We start from the raw sequence: 19,915 nt of genomic DNA on the forward strand, positions 1-19,915 counted from the left end.
ATCTGGTTTATGTTTTTGGTTTGTTTGTGGTTTTTTTTGTTGTTGTTGTTTTTTTTCCAGTACTGGGAATCGAACTCACGACCTTGCGCTTGCCAGGCAGGCGCTGTGCCACTGAGCTAAATCCCCAGTCCCTATGTTTTTGGTTGAGGCAAACTAATTAGATTGACTTCAAGAAAGAGATACTCTTTTTTAAATTTTAGGTGGGTTTACTATAATAGGTTCAGAGATAAGATAAAAGTTTTGAGTTAAATAGTAATAACAGTTCAATTCTAGCTTCCACGGCAAAGAAGAAAAGATCAAATACACATACACATACATTTACAGAAAATACATCGGGAAACAATGGTATCCAAGGGGTACCTGAGTGCTTACAACAAGATCTAACTTCCTAAAGGTAAAAGATAGTCAAAACTTAGAAAGATTTAAATGACACAAATTTTAGGGATCAGATAAACAAGAAATCCAGGGAAGAAAACATGGTATTACTCTCAGATATACAAAAGTTAGTAAGAAGTAGAAGAGATCCAAGAGAAAGACCTGGACATGGTCCACATTTTCAAAGATATCGCCTCGATGGTAGCGCACAGGCTGGTCCCACTGGCAATGTAAACTATGCTGCTGGTTGACCAGCCGGCATATTTGATGATTTCCTGAAACAAGACAGAAATTGCACAAATCATGAGCATGGTCAGCAATGCCCCCATGCTTTTCTTAGTCCAAGTTACTTTGTTCCAACACTGTGAGCCTCAGAGCCCAGCACAGTACTTATTCAGAGGGTAGTTACATAGAGGAACACCTGTTACTAATTAAATCAAATTATTCCAAAGAAGTTTCAGTTTCTCCCTCTGTAAAACAAAGGAGCTCCCCTAGATGATCACTGAGGTACTTGTGCCAATTATACTCTCTGACTGTAAAAGCTACTGATTATGTAGTTTCACAGGACTCTGGCTATGTCTCTGGAGAGAATGTGCCCTATATATTTCTTAATTCTGTTCCAAATTATATGCAAGAGCTCTGATTACATTTTAGAATAGACTCAGCAATAAATCATCTTAAAGACTAAACATATTCTATACTCAAAATAGATCGTAAAATGTTGACAGCTAAGGTTCAAAGGTTAAGAGGCATGTGAGACCAGTGCATTTATCCAGGGAGGAGGATGTAATTTAAGGGACCCTATTCATTTATTCTCTGGTGTCAACTTGCCAGATCTGCTCCTTTGGGCTTTCATCTGAATGAAACATTCTGAAAATAACCAAGTCATTGATCTCTGCCAACTCAAGTTCCCCTTTGGGGTCACTAGTGGTTCTATTTTTTGGGTCATAAACATTAAATTTTAATAACAGCTATATACCAATTTCCAGAAAAAAAAAACTATGTTCATAAACAATTCCACATGTAAGTTTGGAAATGATTTCAGAGCCCCCTGAAACAAATCCACTGGCCAGGTTAAGAATTCCCACCTGAGACAATTCCTAGTTTAAAAGTCTTCTAAAATGGTGTTTGATTTTAGGGGTAGTAGGAAAAAAAAAAGGATGTTTAGCTTTCTTGCCCGGGTTAGCCAGAGTATGCATGTGCTGTTTCTGCATATGTCTGGTGTCTGCACAGTGTAGGGTCTTGCCAGCCACAGGGCAATTTTTACACCCCAGCACTTTTAGATGTGCAAGCGTCTTAAAAAGGCAGAATCTTAGGCCCCTCCGCAGACCTATGAATCAGGATCTGCATTTTAACAAGATCTCCTGGAGACTGATAAAAGTTGAAGAAATATAAAATTCCTAAACTCTAAAAGACTTGGTTTTTGTTTCTAAATGTGAATGAAAAGGCAAGCCAACCAGCTCTCCAGGCCTGCTTGTACACCACTGTGAGGAGTCTCCATCTTAAGATCTTGGAAAGTCATAAACGCAACTTCATATTCCTTTACGGCTGCAGGAAAATTACGGAAGTGAGCCATGCTAACAATGAATTTCCTGACCTGTCTTTACTTACGTGGAATCGCCACTTACCTAACTGTGCTTCTTTCGCCATCTGAGTCTCGTGGATAATATTTCTTAAGATTTGCTCCTCCTGAATGAGCTTGTGCTTCTCTAGGACCTCCTGCTGTCTCAGGTAGTGGTCGTGCTGCTTCTGATACTCTTTTAACTCATTCAGTGTTCGCTGGAGGGACCTTCACGTTTGCCAATAGCAGAAAAAAAGATCTTTAAAACCAAGAATCTTAAAAACTTAAGATTCTTAGAAGAAACTGTTTGCTCCTTTAATTTAATCCAAAACCCCGTACTACAAATTCAAGACTAACAGGCTAAATACAGTAAGTGTTATTCTTTTACTAAGCCTGAGGACAAAACATGAATGCCAAACCCTTCGTTTAAAGATCACCACCTTGACATCGAATGGTACACTGGGGCTTTTCCGCTGCCATGGAAAGCACATCACGCTGCCCTGCTTCCCTACTGCTGCCACCCAGGGAGCCTGAGCTGGACAGGCAGCCAAAGGGGGCCTCTGCAGTTCCCGTCAGGGCTGAATTCTGTTCCTCTCCAAAAACCTGATCCTCTGATGCTCCCTTTCTCTGCAGCCATCAATAAAAGTACCCTGTCAAACAGTTTCCACATCTTCAGGGTGGAATACATATGTTACCCTGATTTAAACGCTGCACCAGGTGTCCATGTACGGAAACTTCACATGATCCCCCATGAAAATGTACACTTTTACGTTTTTCTATATCAGTTAAAAGATAAATTTGGGGCTGGGGATTATAGCTCAGTGATAAGGTGCATGTCTACCATATGTAAGGCCCTGGGTATCATCCCCAGCACTGTTAAGTAAATAAATAAGTGCCTAAATAAATAAAGCATATGGTTAAACAAAAGGTAAAAAAGGATAAACACCAGAAATAAGAATCACAATATACTATGGATATTTACATATTTAGGAACTCTAGGTCCCTCCACAAAATTTGTATTAGTTCCACTGACATTCAAAGCCTTCCTAGAACCCTTTCCTTCTTTTTACTTTTTCTTTTGATTTCCCCTAAAGGCAGGTAGGATTTAGGGCCATAGTAACCCGCTTTTACATTCTACCTTCTTGGTTTATAGACTTTGGGAAAAACTACAAAAACTTTGCATAGAAATATTCTTCACCGTCTGATTTCAATAAATCAGCTACCTGATTACATTACATCACCAAAACTTTACATTACCTACTACATTGTAACATATGGAGATTTAAATTTTGTTCTCTTCAATTCTTGAGAAGATAATATTGGAAGAAACCCAACCAGGATAAGTTCTGAGTAGGTATAACAGAAGCCTGACATAAATAAGCAAGAAATTTCTTTTTAGTATATTATGCTTAAGCAGATTGGAAAGTATATAAATATAAAAGTTTAATGAGCTCTAAATCTCATTTAATCCTATAATAACCAAAATACACACAAAATATTAAAGCTAATCCTGAAATGAATAATTCACTTCTAAGCTACATCAAGTTTTTAATTGGCCCTATTATTTATGGAGCCAAACATATTTTATTAAGTATACAGCAAGGGCCAAGTATAAGAAATTCCATTATTGCATAATTTAACACACAAGTTTGATTAAAATATGGGCCAAATAATGTCACTCAGTGTCACTTAACTAACAAAAAGAATAGTCCTACCCTAAGAGCCAAGGGGAAAAGATCAAATATTGAATTACATGTGATTTGACTGATATAATAGTTTATGAAAATAAAAAATGTAATCAACAAGATTACTTTGTACCTTGCAGCCTTCTCAACTCCGTCTACCTTCGTAACAGTAATTCATGAGAACTAAATGCAAATATTCTTTTTTGTTTTGTTTTGTTTTTCTCCGGTACCGGGAACCGAACTCACGACCTTGCGCTTGCCAGGCAGGCGCTTTTGCCGCTGAGCTAAATCCCCAGCTCCCTAAATGCAAATATTCTCTAGGTTCTGGAATCGATGGCGTTAGAGTCCTGTAGACAACCACTGAATTGTGCTAAACCACTTGGATTTGGCAAAAAGTAATAGGATTTGAAGTAGCAAAGGGATTTCTTTCTTAATTCTCATGATCAAGTAAGCAGTGATAGTAACCTACAGGTCCACCTAACCATCTAGGGTGCTAGTACGTGGGCGAAATGTTTCCCCTAATTACCTATGCTGAGCCTCCAATTTCTGCTCCAGTTTTTGCTGACATAGGACAGCATGCTTCCTCTTTATAGCTTGCTCAAACCCAGGTTTGGCCTGTAAAGCATGGTCATAACAGAGCACTGAGTGGTTATACTCCCCAAGCATCTGAAGAGACAAAAATAAACACACACATATACACACACGGGGGAGAGAGGTTAGCCAGGGCTTCACTGCATCTGCTGAAACCCCTAATGATTTATGAAATCACACCTACATTTTGCTTTACAGTGAACATTACTTTCACCAGTGACCAAATCCCCCACTGTATGAAGGCACTGCCAGGTTTAAATGGTGTATCCTGCACAAAATTCCAATCAGTTTAATTATTTTTCTTTTTTTGTCAAGAGGCCAGGGACCATTAATGATCCAGTATTGGACTGATACACTTAATTTCTTCGTTTGCACTGTCCAGATCAAAGGAAGAAGGGAAAAAAGAAACTTTCTCTTGAGAAGAAAACAAAAACCCCAGAAAGTAACAACTGGTATAGCTCATGAAACAAAAAGGAGTATTTACTGCATATATGTTCCCCAGTGTGTAGTAGCTGGTGAAGAAGTCACTGTCATCCAGCGCGGCATGGACCACGACAGCGGCGTCGGCAGAGAAGTGCGCTCTGTGAAGAACATTAGCTAAATTGACCAAGGCAATGTCTTTGTTGTGCCTGAAAGGAGAGAAATGTAACTAGATGTTAGCAGAGAAGCACCATGACTATGTGTCATTAGCTGACAAGGAAATACGACATTTAAAGTCACTAGGCTCAGGAAAATCATTTCAAGTATGTTAATGGGTAGAGAAAATAAGAACCCTAATGTTTCATTTGTAAATTATTGATGGTGCTTAATCTGACAATTATATATTTTGCCACAAAGATTAAGGTCTGGCAGACACTTTATGATTTTATATCTCATTTAGGGGTTTTGTTTTAAGAAAAGTTAAATTTAGGATAATTGCTCCAGTCAAGGTCCTTGCCTGCATGTCTCAAGTGAATCACAAGGCATCTATCTATCTTACATATATTTTTTTCTTTCCTGGAAACTGGAAAGTGTATTTATTACACAGTTATCACTTTGAACTTCTGTGATGGGACTCACTTTGTTGAGTAAGAGGAGAAAGTGAGTATGACACAATGCTGCTATTTTCTTATGGCTTGTGTCTTTATCCTGAGTAAGGTGGAAAGTCAGGAGGTCCAGATGGAGAGAAATCTTACCTAGAAGAGAAGTGAAGTGCTCGCATGGCACATTCCACTACTTGATACGGTTCATTTTTTATTCTCCAGTAAAATGAAGCCATATTATATAGTACCCATGAGGAAGAGTTCTAGAGATCAAACAAAACAAGAATTGATACAATTCAAACAGTTTCTTTAACTGAAAGTGATCAAAATGAGCATGATTAATACTCTGGCTCTTCTGAAATTCAAGATGAAGAAGTGCAAGACTATTACAGTCATAATAAAGCAGAGGTATGAATGAGCTATCTTGGTGCACACAGCCCGCTGGTTATGAGCTACACCGAGTACCCAGAGGTGTGATCTTCACAGAGATCACCCAACACCAGGCTGTCCTTCTAGCGGGGAAACAAAGCTGAGAAACACCGTGTAACCACAACCGGCTGGACCCTACTGCAGGACTTTACAAGTTCAGGCTTAACCTATTTCGAAATGCTTTAATGTGAAACGCCTGAAATTAATGTTTTACAAAATTTTCTGCTTATGTAATATCTGAATGAAGGTACAAATTTTAGCGAACAGCCTTATGCTTTTGTGAAAGAAGCATTTTTATTTGTTATTTTCTTAAGCATATTTAGACTCTAATCGAAACCTTCAAAACTAAATCTTAAGTACATAGTATTATTTAGCCAAGTTAAACACAAAGTTCAGATACACTTCTCACTTTGCGGCTGGGACTTCTGTCCTCTAACACATATTCTGAACTTTGACCACCTAAAGGTCAAAATATAGCTGGGAGAGGTGGTGCACACCTGTAATCCCCACTACATGGGAGGTGGAAGCAGGAGGATTGCAAATTAGAGTCCTGCCTGGGCAACTTAGTGAAACTTTGTCTTAAAATAAACATGGCTAGGGATGTAGCTCAGTGGGAAAGTGCTTACCCAAGATGTAAAAGGCCCTGGGTTCAACCTGTTGTATTAGTACTACCAAAAAAAAAAACAGTCAAAATACTAAACTGGACCATATCAAAAACTCAGTTTAAACTCAAATAGACAAAGCTTTAAATTTCTGCTTAGGGAAAAAAAAATCATAAAGTTTAAAATAAACAGGGACACATATTTGCAATATAGAGTGTCTGCAAGAAAAATGGCAGTTCACTGTATTAATGAATGTCTAGAAGCTACTGGTCACCACTTTGAGTGCCTCTTGTAATTGTAGAGGCCAAAGGTAACTTGCATTAATCTAATGATGTCTCAATAAATTTAGCATTAAAATATTTAGAGAAGTTTTTATTTTTCTGATGTATACACTTTTTTGGTGGACTCTGTACATGACAGTCAGGTTTAATATCTTTATAAAGAGCTCATTAAAAATCTAAACATAAAGACAAAGAAAGAAAGAAAAGATAATGGGCCAAAAAAAGAAACAGACAAAAGTACTAAATAGCAAAAAAGCATGTGACCCATATAATGTCATAAAGAAACACATTTAAAAGCTACAAGTTTTGTTATAAACTGGCGAAGACTAAGAAGAACGTCAATACTTACTGTTAACCACACTGTACTATATATCAACTTCATGTTATCAGCTGGAGAAGTGTTACAGTACTATAGCACTTCTGGGCACAACGGGACAAAATGTATGTAAAAAGCCTTAAAAATGGCATCGCCCTTTGACCCACACACTCACACTAATACATACGCATCCTGTGGGAATAAAGCTTTAACTATAAATACACATAAAAAAACAAAACCCAAAGAAATATATTATAAAAGCAAGTTCTGATTATAACATTTACTTTCTCTTACAGATTTTTATGTAGTCTGAAGTTTTTATAGGGTCAACTGTTTCATTTTAAGAAATTCTTGTTAATATAGTTTACAGATAGTTATTTTAAAGTATTTTAAAGATTAAATAAAACAATCTTGCTTTATTTATCTGTAGGCATTCTATGTTTAAGGAAAGTATGTGATTTTTCAGTTGATGCAATCACAGATGTTAGCACTGTAAACAGATCAACTGTGAACTTCTACTCTGCGTGGTTGCTGAGGGGATAGTACATTCCTTCATAACTCAGCGACAGGGTTTGTCTTCTTTCTTTTTTCCCCCTCAAATCACTATTTTTTTCTTTCCGGTACCGGGAATCAAACTCACGACCTCGCGCTTGCCAGGCAGGCGCTGTGCTACCGAGCTAAACGCTCAGCCCTCCCCCTCAAATCAACATGTGATTTTACTTTTAGCTTTCATATTCAGACTTTATATTGTAAATTGGGACAACGAGTTCAATTAAATATTCTACACGAACTCTTAAAAAGATCATAATCGCAGAGTGCTCCCTATATCATAGTACCTGGAGGTGAAAGAAAAATATATATTTAAAGAAAAGTCTTTCTGTAAGATTGCTTATAAAATCTCCCCCAAATCGTCACATGGTCTGATATTATTATTGTAAATTACTCTCTGCTTTCTTTGGACATGTTTCCCTTGACTCCTAGGGAACTACATTCTTTGGGACACCCTTTTGCCTCTTTTGCTGGCTTGAGAGCCACAGGTGGGGGGACAGCAGGCCTGAGATGGGCTTCTGTCAAACCCCGTCCCCCCCTAGACTGACTCCACCCAGTCCAGGGCTCTGGATATTCCCCGTCTAAAGGTTACTCTCCATCTGCGCACCTAGAATCGTAAACCCCTACAGGAATTTCAAATTTAATATCCAAACCCTGGGGCTGGGGGTTTAGCTCAGCGGCAAAAGCGCCTGCCTGGCAAGCGCAAGGTTGTGAGTTCGGTTCCCGGTACCGGAGAAAAACCAAAAAAGAAAAAGAAAAAAAAAAAAAAAAATATCCAAACCCTGCTCCTACTTCAAGTTGCCCAAGTCAAAAACTGGCAGGTTATCCTCGATTCCTCTTCTGCTCCCACTCCTCACTATGACTCATCAGCTTTGAAACTAAACATACCCTGAAGTTCAAGTCCTTGCACTTCCACTACAATTTCTAGTCCATATGACCTACAGTCACTTTCCCACACAGTAATCAGAGTGATCTTTCAAAAAATATTAATTGAATTGCAGCACTCCTCTGCTCCAGCTGCTCAGCACACTGGAATAAAATCCCTACACTGGTTTTAAGAGCCCGCACACTCCGGCCCTGGTCTGTTCTCTGGTTTCACTCCCCACCATCCTTCTTCCTGCTCACCAGATTCCAGCCAGATTGGCCTGAATTTTGTTACAATACCCCAGCTATGGACTGAATGAATGTCTGTCTCCGCCGAGTTCTATGGGGCCAGTGAGGAGGAGACCAGGGGTAAGTGAGGTCAGAGCAACGGGGCCAAGTTCAACAGAGTAGGTACTCTCAGAGGAAGAGGAGAGATGATGCCCCTCTTCTTTCTCTCCATGCGTATCACACATGTACAGAGACAGCAGGCCAAGGGAGGACGTAACGAGAGGGAACTATCTGAAAGCCAGGAAGCCTTCACGAGGAACCAAACTGAGAGCCAATGATCTTGGATTTCCCAGCCCCCACAGCTATAGGAAATATATTTTTGTTCTTCAGGCTGCTTAGTCTATGCCATGGAAATATGTATAATTGTCTTTGTCCCAGGTTCCCCACCCTAGCTCTTAAAACCACCGGAATCCGGCAGTGACAGGAGTGTTTTTTGTACACTAAGGAGGTGATGGGGCTGGGAGCCTGGATAGCTTTAGCATAGGTGCTGGTTCCAGAAAAACGAAGCCCTGTTTGGAGTTGAACTTTCTGTCCCACCCTCCACCACAAACTCCAGAGAGGGGGAAGGCCTAGAGACTGAGTTCATCACTGCAGGCTGAGGACTTCTCAATACAACCTGCTAATGCCAGAGTCTGGGCAGTGTCAACCAGGCTGTGTAACACAGGGGGTGCCAGGAGATTTCAGTGCTCTGAGAGGATACAGGAACCGCTGTGCTTTGCCGCGTGCCTCATCAAGTTCTGCCAATGCAAACGGTTTGCACTACCTTCAGAAAGACAATACCTTAGCCTCAAAAATAATCATAGGGTGCATTTAAAAATTAAACTTTTTCACTTTTATCTAAAAATTCCTTTCTTGATATACAGAGCTATGTACTTGAATAAATGACGTAAATGCTGTCAGTATGCATTTCATTTAATACCCCTATAATACTACTTAAAAACTAACCTGCATTTATGAAACTCTTTCTGCATACAGAAGAGCAAAAACTGTTTTTTAAATTCCCAGGTTATCCTGAATGATACATTTAAATTCTTGAGTCTTGTTACATAATCTCTTGTTCTTTTACTTTACTGTTTTTTACAGTTTTTCTTTCTTTCTTTTTTTTTTTTCCCCCCGAGATGGGGGTCTCCCTATGTTGCTCAGGCTGGCCTCAAACTTCTGGGTTCATGTGGTCCTCCTGCCTCATCCTCCCAAGTAGCTGAGACTACAGGTATGTGCCACCATGCCCAGTTCCACCACCATGCCCAGTTTCCTACTTCAGATTTTTAAAATAGATGTTTCCTTAAAAAAAAAAATTACCGAAGATTTTATTGTTGGTGATGATTCTTTTTCTGGCTCAGAGAACAGTTCTAATCTATTAAGTACAGATACATCACTGCTAAATTTTCTTCCACACTCAATATATATAAACCAGCCTATTAAACCTTGTTGCATATATTAACATATTATTCCTTTTTTTGATGAATTATTTTGATAAAACTTCATATCACCTTTCGATAAAGAAAACTAGTCTATTCATGTTTGAAATATAGTGTACATCAATACAATAATTTTGGACTGTTGTTTAGACAAATACAAATGGGAAGGTTTTTTTTTTTTTTTTTTTTTGGTGACAGGGTCTTGCTATGTAGTTTAGGCTGGCTTTGAATTCACTATGTAGTCCAGGTTGGACTTGAACTCGAGGCAATTCTCCTGCCTCAGCTTCCCGAGTGCTGGGATTACAGGCATGCATCACTATTCCTGGCAAAGGCAGGCATTTTTTGAGAGAAAAATTTTTGTGTTTGCACAGAGCCTCCGGCTCTCTAAGTCACTGATGACTCACCTTCTGCAGGCCCTCATGAATGAGGTGGCCTATATCATCTATACTCCTTCCTAACCGCTTAGATAAATACGTGAAGATTGGATCTTCTTTAGGCAATAGAGGGGCAGAAAGGTTAACTCTCTCTTGTACACCCTAGAAATGAAAAAGATTGAAAAACATGGTAAAAGATGATAGAATATAAAAGACCACAAGTAATTCAGTATCTTGGAGCATTTATTTTGAAGGTATTTTAAGAAGTAGGATAGGTGTGTCAAATTATAAAGCTGTTTGGAAGGAAAGAAGAAAAATAGTTTTTATAAGCAAGGGACCAAAGAAAAGAAAAATGCAACAAAGCAAAGTAAAAAGAGAAATCCGTGAAGTTCTCTACTTACTCGCAAGTGCTGGAAAGCATGGATACTATATGGAAGTTCTAGAATTTTAGTACAGTCAGGTTGCTCAGGGTCTGGAGGGACAGGAGATTCTGCATCTATATAATCTTCAGGGCTAAAATCAAGAAGAAGGAAGAAATGAATGAACGAGATGAAAAACGGTATGTGAAGAAATGTTAAATTTTCCTCACACTCTCTAGCATCTCAACTTTACAACCAGTATTCATCAGCATCCCTACCTTTTCACCTAGCTGTACAAGGGGTCAAAGATTTCGGGAATTCAAATTAAAGAAGTCAAGAATTAAAAAATAGCAGTAGCTCACAGAATGCTAAAACTGTGGCTTTCAAAATGGATACAGTGCAACACTGCTCAATTCTTCCTAAAAATGTTAAACCAATTTATATTTCCAGTTACAGCCTCTTTACGTTTTTACAGCTACTGAGTTTTAAATACTTTTTCCAGTGTGGTAGATGAAAAGCACTGCTCCCATTGGCACTTTCATGACGATTCTGAGAAATCTTTCTCCTCATGTTTACTGGTTACATCTATTTTACTTTTTATTACAAATTGTTCAACTTTCTGTGGTGGTGCGAAATACTTTTAGTTGATTTTTAAGAACTCTATATATGGCAAATATTTTGAACTTTGAAATTTCAGTAAACTCTCCTGTGATCAACGCTTATTCTTATTACAGAAACAATTTCTTACTGATCTGAGAAGGGTCTGAGTAGAAAAACAACTTTTGGGAAGGAAATTTCTTTACCTGATGTCTTTGCTCTCCAAAGTTATGTATGTTCCGTCATATAGGTCCAGGTCCCCTAAGGGCACCTTGGCTTTGATGCAGTCTGGATCTTCTTTATTATGTCTCTGTTCCAGTCCCGTGTCTCTGTCCTCATTCTCCTCTATGTGAATTTTCTGAGCAACTAACTGCTTCTGTTGAGAAGAAAATAAGAACTGAACGGATTCATTTCAGTCTAGAGAAAAATGATGACAAAGGAGAATGTAACGAGTGCTCAAAAAGTCAGAGAATCCTGTATTACAAAGACAGGGATTCTGAATTAAAAGGTAAAACTGACTCTTGATTCACTGATTGAACAGCTTTTATTACATGTAAGTTTCAAGCTTTCAAGGTGCAAAGTGACTGAGACTTTTTACTTCAACCAGAGAATATACCGCTGCAAGATCCTAGTTTACGTTACTTGCAAATGAACATAAGTTACAATTTTTTGGTTATTAAAACTTGTTTCCTCTTCCTATTTTACCCAATTCCTCTTCTAAGAAGATCATCATAGATTGTATCTGTCAGGCTCAATTCAGGTAGGACTCTCCTAGCATCCAACCTGTATGTCAGCAGCGGCACCATTCTCAGCAAAGACCCAGCTCGGCACCAGGGCTGTCCTGGATGTTGTAAAAGAGAGGATGGAGCATGGAGTCTTCCAAGCACCTGGACATCTGAAGACACCCCAGCAGTCACAGCGGGTGCCTTGAGGACTTTGCCCACTAAGGCACGGGACTTTTAGAGAACTCTGACCACTGATGTTTAAGATCTTCCCACCTAGTGTACCTTCTTTCAAGCCCTATAAAGAACTCTGTCTCTTTTTTCCTTCCCTATGGGTGGCCTTTTTGTCCTCTGTCTGCCTGCACCCAGGTCTTAAATCATATGCCTTGCTGGTTTGACCAAAGTCCATTGAGTGGTCTCTGCTTCATGTCGCTCTTTACAAAACCCCCTTTATACTTGATGGAGAAACAAACACACTAATTCTGTTTAAAGCTAAATGAGCATGCCTGTAATCCTCGCACTTGGGAGGCTGAGGCAGGAGGATTGCTATGAGTTTGAGGCCAGCCTGGGTTCAGTAGTGGATTTAAAGCCAGCCTGAACTGCATAACAAGACTCTGTCTCAAAAAAAAAAAAAAAAGGACAAATGAATGAAAAGTCAAGCATATACCTACACTAGGTTAGTTAGTCTTACTACTACTTAAAAATCACTCTGATAAGCCAGTCTAAAAAAACAAAGTATGACTTAAAGTTAGTACATTCCTACAAAGGTCAGAAGAACCAGGCTTCAGACTAGTATGTTTTAGGTTTTCTTGGAACAGAATGATAGCTTCATTGAGTTGCAACAGTTTCAGCGGCAGATCATACGCCCAGCTGCCTCACCTCCAATTCTTTGAGGTAGTTAACTGTTGTTTCTTGTCTCATTAATATGACTAAGTCATGGGGATGCTTCAAGTTCATTGGTGAATCCACCTGCAAGCAAGCAATAAACAAGTAAATGAAACTCACATTTCATTAACTGTTTGGATTAGTAAAGTCTTTAATATGACTTGTTCAATTACCATTATAATTAGTACTAGCTGCTCAGTAAAAGCCAAGGGGTATTTCAAAAGTGATCATATGCATGGCTGGGTGCTAGCACAAGCTTACATGCCCCAGGTGCTCAGTTCAACTCTTAGCACCAGATTAAAAATGATCACATGGTATAAATTTTAGCAAAGGGCATGCGAGGTTCAACAGCTGCCCCATGAACTCCAACCTGAAACAGTAAACATCTCAAGTGAAAATTCTGACTTGACAGGTCATATATAAATATTCAAGAAGAGAAATATTTGGCAAGGAATGATAAAGTAATTTACTTAAAAGATGGTTCATGCCTGCAATAACAGAGAAGAGATTGTCTTGTTTTGATAGCACATTCCATATCCGAATAGGTTTGGAAGCCATAAAAAGAAAATATTAAAAGCACCTATTTTTGAAGGCTATTTGTAGATGGGATAAATCAAAGATAACGTAAGATATACTGAGATTTATTACTTACAGCTCACGCTCTCTAGACCAATAGATCAAGAAACCATGTTGTTGAAGACACAGGAAAATGAACCCTCATATATTGGTAGCGGGCTTATAAATCTGTTCTCAGTTTCTGGAGGGTTGTTTGACAACATATATCAAAATGTTAACAGTACATAATCTTTTGCTTTAGCAAGACAAGCTCTAGGAAACTATCCTAAGATATTCTTAGACCAGTAGGCAAACATATATAAGGATGCTCACTCTAGCTGAAAAAAAAAAAAAGAAACAAAAAACAAACGCAAAGAAATAAACAAAGAAAGGATAAACTCAATTTCATCAGGGGGAGTGGAGAGACCTGACCCACCGTCCAGAATAGGATGTAGGAGAAAAATACCAAAATCATAGCTTTACATAGGAAGCCTAAGACAGTCTGCTCACTTGCCAGCGTTGGCTGTTCAGGCCTCAAGAGGTACCAATTTAGTATATGACTTTATAGGTGGTTTCTTTGTTTGTCTATTTATTTGGCAGAGGGACTGTCTATTTAGTTTATGTTGGCCTTGAATTCACTATGCAGCCCAAGCAGGGCTGAAAGAGCCATCCTCCTGCCTCAGCCTTATGAGCTTTGGGTTAACAGAAGTGTGCCACCACACCCAGCTCTATATGTATTATTTGTTTATTTTTTATGTTTGTCTTTTTGAGACAAAGTCTTGCTATGCAGTTCAGGCTGGTCTTGAGCTCACTTTGTAGCCCAGACTGGTCTCGAACTCGCAGTGACCCTCCTGCCTCAGCCTCCTGAATGCTGGGATTATAGGACTGCATCACCACACCTGGCTCTATATGTATTTTTCATGAGATTTTTAGAAAACAAATTGGTGGTGGAGGAATGTGGGAAAACAATATTCCCTTTTCAAAATACTGAAAAGGTCTGTTTACCTGGCATCTGTAAGAGGCCCTATGAATGACAGCGATGAAAATTTACACTAGAACAATGTTTAAAGAATAATCTTAGTTTTGGATTAGAAATTACTGGATAACCAGGACTTTACCATGTTCAGGTAACAGGGGTCTGGGCAGCATTCATTTGTGAAGAAACACTTCTCATTTCCTTCAAGCTTTTCATTCAGCAAAGACAGCAGCGAGAGGAGCTATACAGACAGTAGTGTCCACAGAAGGCAAGGGTCCACTGACAGCTGTGTTTCCCTTTTTGAGGTGACAACAAATGGCATGGCTCTTTGCCAGGGAAACAGTTAGCAAAGTGAAGATTTATAACCTGCCATGTATTTTTACTGCAATAACTTCAGCTTCTTAAATTTTAAGACATGATAATTATCTTTGGCAAATGGCAACCTGAATTTCCTTCCGGATACCTCTCCTCAAAAGATTATAAAATAGGGTATGTCTGATAGCTCGGCAAATATTAGAACATCCATGCAACGTGTAATAGTTATTAGTTCAGGTTCACCATTAGTCAATATTTGGAGCCCATGTATCCTGTTATACACAGTGTATGAAGAAATATTAATATATTTTAAAAATCTGATAGCAAACCTGGCATGGAAGTGCATACCTATAATCCTAGCACTTGGGAGGCTGAGGTAGGAGGATCAAAGTGAGTTCAAGGCCAGCCTTAACTGCATAGTGAGACTCTGTCTCCAAAAAATCAATCAATCAATCAACCAATCAACCAATCAATCTCTTAGCATTGCAAAGAGGCCACTATAAGCCCAAGAGCAAACTATGACAGGTATTTGACAGAAGTCGGTTTTAAAAAAGATATAATGTACACAAAAGAACTGAGAGCACTTTCTGGCTTTTTCACAACTCTAATTTTCCATACCACAGAGCACAATAAATGATGCCCATAATTACCTAAATCATAAAAGTAGAATTACTTTCATTTGCTCTGTTTAAGAAGGTAAAGAAATATGAAATGAATAAATAAAATAAAAAAAGAAGTATGAAATATATTTATAGCAAAATTTATACTGCAGGAAAAAACTGACCATATATTTGGAAATTAGGCTATGTGGGACTCTATTATTGAAAATGATTCCTTTTCAGAATTCCAGGTAAACAAAGTTTCACTATTACTGTAATAATTTATTTTAGAAAGGACAGTGACAATGTGGATGGGGTGGCACAGGTGTATAAGCTTAGCACTATGGGAGATGAAGGAAAAGGACTGGAAGTTCAATCCTAGCCTGGGCAATTGAGCAAATTAGGGAGATCTTGTCTCAAAATACACACACACACACACACACACACACACACACACACACACATAAAATAAAATATAAAAAGGGCTGAGGATGTAGCTCAGTCGAAGGCCCTGTGTTCAATACACAATACCCCTAAACAAACAAACAAACAAAAAACCCAACAAAGCAATTTAGTTTTATTTTCCTTTGAATATGTAAGTACAAGCATCTAATGAGAGTAGCACATATTTTTTACTCATATCAAGTTCATTTTCATATATTTCATTTGCTCTTTTCTCTAATTGCGATGCTATAAACATCTTCAGTTTCAATCTGGGGTCCAACGTTGGTGAATTCGTAAAATCACATTGTAGTGGATGCAAAAAGCACTGCATGGAGGTAACTACTTCACTGCTAGATCAGACAAAGGGTGAACATTTTCCACAAAATCACCAGTCTAAGGGTATGAATACTTCTGATGCTCTCTACAAAGGCAATTTTGAATCAAGAAGTTTCCAATGGTCCTTTATGATGGGTAATTTAATGTATTTCCACTATAGCTGTAATGCAAGCCCTCATATACAACCTACTCTTCATATATACTGAATACTTTTACCTGTTCCATTTTTGTTTAATGTTATTCATCCTAGTACATGAAAATAGTGGGGGGAAACTCTTCTCCCAAAAGAAGTTAGAAACTGATAAATGAAATTTTGTATTATGCTATAGTCAATCAAAAATTTTCCCCTTAAATCAAGAACTAGAAACAGAATATTTTTATCTTTTATTCAGAATTTTTGATCATGTAATTTAAAACAACATGGATTTTAGTTCTATATAAAACCTGCAATGGTTCTGCTTAGTAGATATTTGTGAAGTTTTGCTCTTTTGTACCCAAGGGGTTTTTTTTGGTAGTCTCTTTTAGACAAGGTTTCACTATGCAGTTTAGGCTGGCCTTGAAATCACTTTGTAGCCCAGGCTCGCCTCAAACTTGCAGTGAATCTCCTGCCTCAGCCTCCCGAGTGCTGGGATTACAGGTGTGCCACCTGTCCATAAGCTTCTCTTTCTGTGACAAAGCAGAGGAAGCCTTGATTGGTGGATTCCTTTCCCTGGTGATGGTGATTATTCCTGAGATGAGATTAAGTGACTAAGCTTGCGGGTGCTGAAGACACTCAAATCCAGAACTTCTGTTTGAGCTTTTGGGTCCAGCTATCTTGTATCCACAGGAGGACAGAGAAAGGAGTTGAAAGAACAGAGAAAGAGTAACTTTGTTCTATTCTTTATGCCCTGGATCAAACTATATCTGTAGCATTTAGATTTGCCCAACAGTCTAGTGAAAACTTCCTAATTCAGAAAGTGTTGATGCTATTTCTAAACCTCACATAAACGGGCATGGTGGTGCATGCCAGTAATCCATCTACTGAGGAAGCGGAGGCAGAACTGCATGAAGTTGCAGACCAGCGCAAGCTCCTATCTCAAAACAAGTGAGCAAATATAAATAAACAAGTGAATAACTAAAGCTCCACCTAACTTTCTAGAGACCCTCTGCTAGGTCATTCTCTTGTGGGGTCTCTTGTCCTCCGCACATGCTGCTACCTCTCTGTGGGACATGCTTCCATCTTCATCCTGTTGGCAAAAGCCGAATGACCTCACTCCAATGACATTTCTTTTGTGAAGCCATCCCTCTCGAGTTTGTGCAGTTCTTTATGCACACTTCTGTAGAAGCATTTATTACACTGTTTAACTACTATATACTCGTCTCTCCAAAAATCTGTTTTTGTATCCTTCTTTTTACACTCACTGTATAATATGCTTTCGGGTACATGGTAGGCACTTGACACACTGCTGTCTAATGCTGGTGTCTTTCACACATTTGTTAGATATTCCATCTCCACTCGTTACCGTTACCATTTACTAAGGGCTACTTGAAAGGGAGGCAGAAGGACTAAGCCCCTAGGCCGGAAGTATGTCCCTGACTGTATGGGTGTGACGAGTCACGTGACTCCAAGCAAGTCACCTTCCTGCCTGGGCTTGTTTCCTCATTTCTACCAAGAGGAGACGCAGTCAAATAACTTCTAAAGTTCTTTTTAATTTTCAAATCCTACCCTATAAGTGATGTAACACTGCCAGAACAGCATCACATTTTTACTAATCTGAACTACACCCTAGCAATGAATGGAGTGATCAGACTTTGAATTTGCCTATATAAATTCCTTCTTGCTCTGGGTAGGGATGATTTCCAAAGCTGCAGTTAAAAGCTGCTTTCAAACTGTCAGTTTGCCAAATTAAACCAAGACTCCAATTAGCAGTGGCCATTTCTGAGCAGTTTAAAGTTATTTACTGTATCACAGGCAAAGCTAGTTCTCTGAAGCAGGAGGAATGTAAATTCCAGGTCAGTATGGACAACACAGCAAGACACTGCTCAACTGTCTCCCCCAATTTTTTTTTTGTTTTGCAGTACTGAAGACTGAACCTAGGGGTACTTTACCCTGAGCTACATTTCTAGCCCTTTCCATTTTGACATAGTCTTACTAAATTGCGTGGGCTGGTCTTGAACTTGCCATCCTCCTGACTCAGCCTCCTGAACAGCTGGGATTACAGGGATGCATCACTGCACCCAATGTACACACCACAGTTTAAGAAAGTGGTGACTATGCTCTTTATTTGTTTACTTACTTTTCAACAGTGAGCATGTTATTAAATTTATAGTGTTTCTTTTCTAAAAAGTGCAATCTACAGGTCATCTTGTTAATATGGAACTTTAGACTGCTATGAAACACATTTTACTTATTTTTGTTTTGTTTTGTTCTGAAACAGGGTTTTGTTATGTGACACAGGCTGGCCTTGAACTTGCAGCAACCCTGCTGCCCTAGCCTCCAGAGTGCTGGGATTACAGGTGTGCACCACTATACGCCTGGCTAATTTTTTAGCCAAACTGTAATGACAAGTATAAACTCAAGTCTGAGGAACAATCTTGTAGCTTTCCCTACGTGTAATTCATAGAGAAAAAAGGTCCTGCCACAGGTGTGAGCTCAGGTAGAACACCAAAAAAACTGACATCTTGGGGCTGGGGATTTAGCTCAGCGGCAAAAGCGCCTGCCAGGCAAGCGCAAGGTCGTGAGTTCGGTTCCCGGTACCGGAGAAAAACCAAAAAAAAAAAAAAACCTGACATCTATGTTTCCTGTTCCTTACCTTTCTCCTCATCTTTTTACTCTTATCTCAAGTCTAGTTCCCCGCAATTGCCAAGACTGCCCAAGGAACCCTCCTCCACCTGCCGCTCTTTCTGACCTACCACAGCGGCAAGCAAGATGAGTTTTAAAAGGACGGGGTGAGGGAATAAGTCTACTGCCAATACTCTTCATGTAACCCTGCCTTCAAGTTTAAGCACCACGCACTTTACCTCTTCCAGCTTCACAGAGGTGAACACAATACCAGTCTGGTCTCAGCTCTTAAAGTGGGGCTTTATGGGCTCCTGCCTACAACCATCAAAACTTTAATGTGTAACACTCACAGATATTTCCCTAGAAAATGTAGCTGTGAGCTCAACAGAACACTTTATAAAGTCAGGATTTGGAAATTTTTTTATCAAAGGTAACTTGCTTACTGCAATTTTTTTTTTTTTTTTTTGCTGTTGGAATATTTGTATAGTATTTTAATGAGAAACTAAAGACTAGTCTTTGTATTATAGGAAATCAACATCAAGATCAAACTTTAAATAAAAGAAAATACTGGATCCTGACCATCATATAAATTTTATGGCCTTATATCTGTATTTTCTATAGTCTTATCCTCAACTAGATTTTACCTTCTCATTTTCACAGTTCTTGGAACACATGGTTGGTTGTAAATGTTTAAATTCACACCAATACAGGTACATGAAAAACACTGTGTAACACTGGTCTGGATTTGGACATTTCTACTGCAGTACTGCAGCCAAGTTTTTGAGAACCTTCATGTCAAAAATCACCACTGTCCTAACAGATAAGCAAGACAGTCATCATTTTCAACATGAACAGCAAATGGGCCACTTCCTATAAAAATACTGTCAGTCTATGTTTCCTAACTTGCCTCACTGGGAATTATGTATCCAAGTAACAGACTGGATAAAATGGATGATGTGCAACTTTACCAGCATAGAAAATGAAATGTTGGATCAGGACACAAGAGTCATG

At 38.9% G+C, this 19,915-nt stretch overlaps 1 protein-coding gene across 8 annotated transcripts in view; it reads right to left on the reverse strand.

The window, feature by feature from the left end:
* Positions 1-19,915, reverse strand: part of Ttc17 (tetratricopeptide repeat domain 17) — a 99,768-nt gene that overhangs the window by 70,198 nt on the left and 9,655 nt on the right. For 4 of the 8 annotated variants that reach the window (XM_013514117.1, XM_013514119.1, XM_013514120.1 and 1 more), the window contains exons 2-10: positions 12,913-13,002; positions 11,518-11,708; positions 10,757-10,868; positions 10,386-10,517; positions 5,388-5,497; positions 4,697-4,841; positions 4,148-4,287; positions 2,004-2,164; positions 538-650 (exon numbers count right to left, since the gene is read on the reverse strand). In XM_013514117.1, the coding sequence (XP_013369571.1) occupies positions 538-650; positions 2,004-2,164; positions 4,148-4,287; positions 4,697-4,841; positions 5,388-5,497; positions 10,386-10,517; positions 10,757-10,868; positions 11,518-11,708; positions 12,913-13,002 (1,194 nt within the window). The remainder of the gene's footprint in view (positions 1-537; positions 651-2,003; positions 2,165-4,147; positions 4,288-4,696; positions 4,842-5,387; positions 5,498-10,385; positions 10,518-10,756; positions 10,869-11,517; positions 11,709-12,912; positions 13,003-19,915) is intronic. The other 4 variants (XM_005384087.2, XM_005384085.2, XM_013514122.1 and 1 more) reach the window with 2 other exon arrangements.

Source organism: Chinchilla lanigera, unplaced genomic scaffold (assembly GCF_000276665.1).
Source record: "Chinchilla lanigera isolate Chin_1 unplaced genomic scaffold, ChiLan1.0 scaffold00021, whole genome shotgun sequence".
Taxonomy (NCBI): Eukaryota; Metazoa; Chordata; class Mammalia; order Rodentia; family Chinchillidae; genus Chinchilla; species Chinchilla lanigera.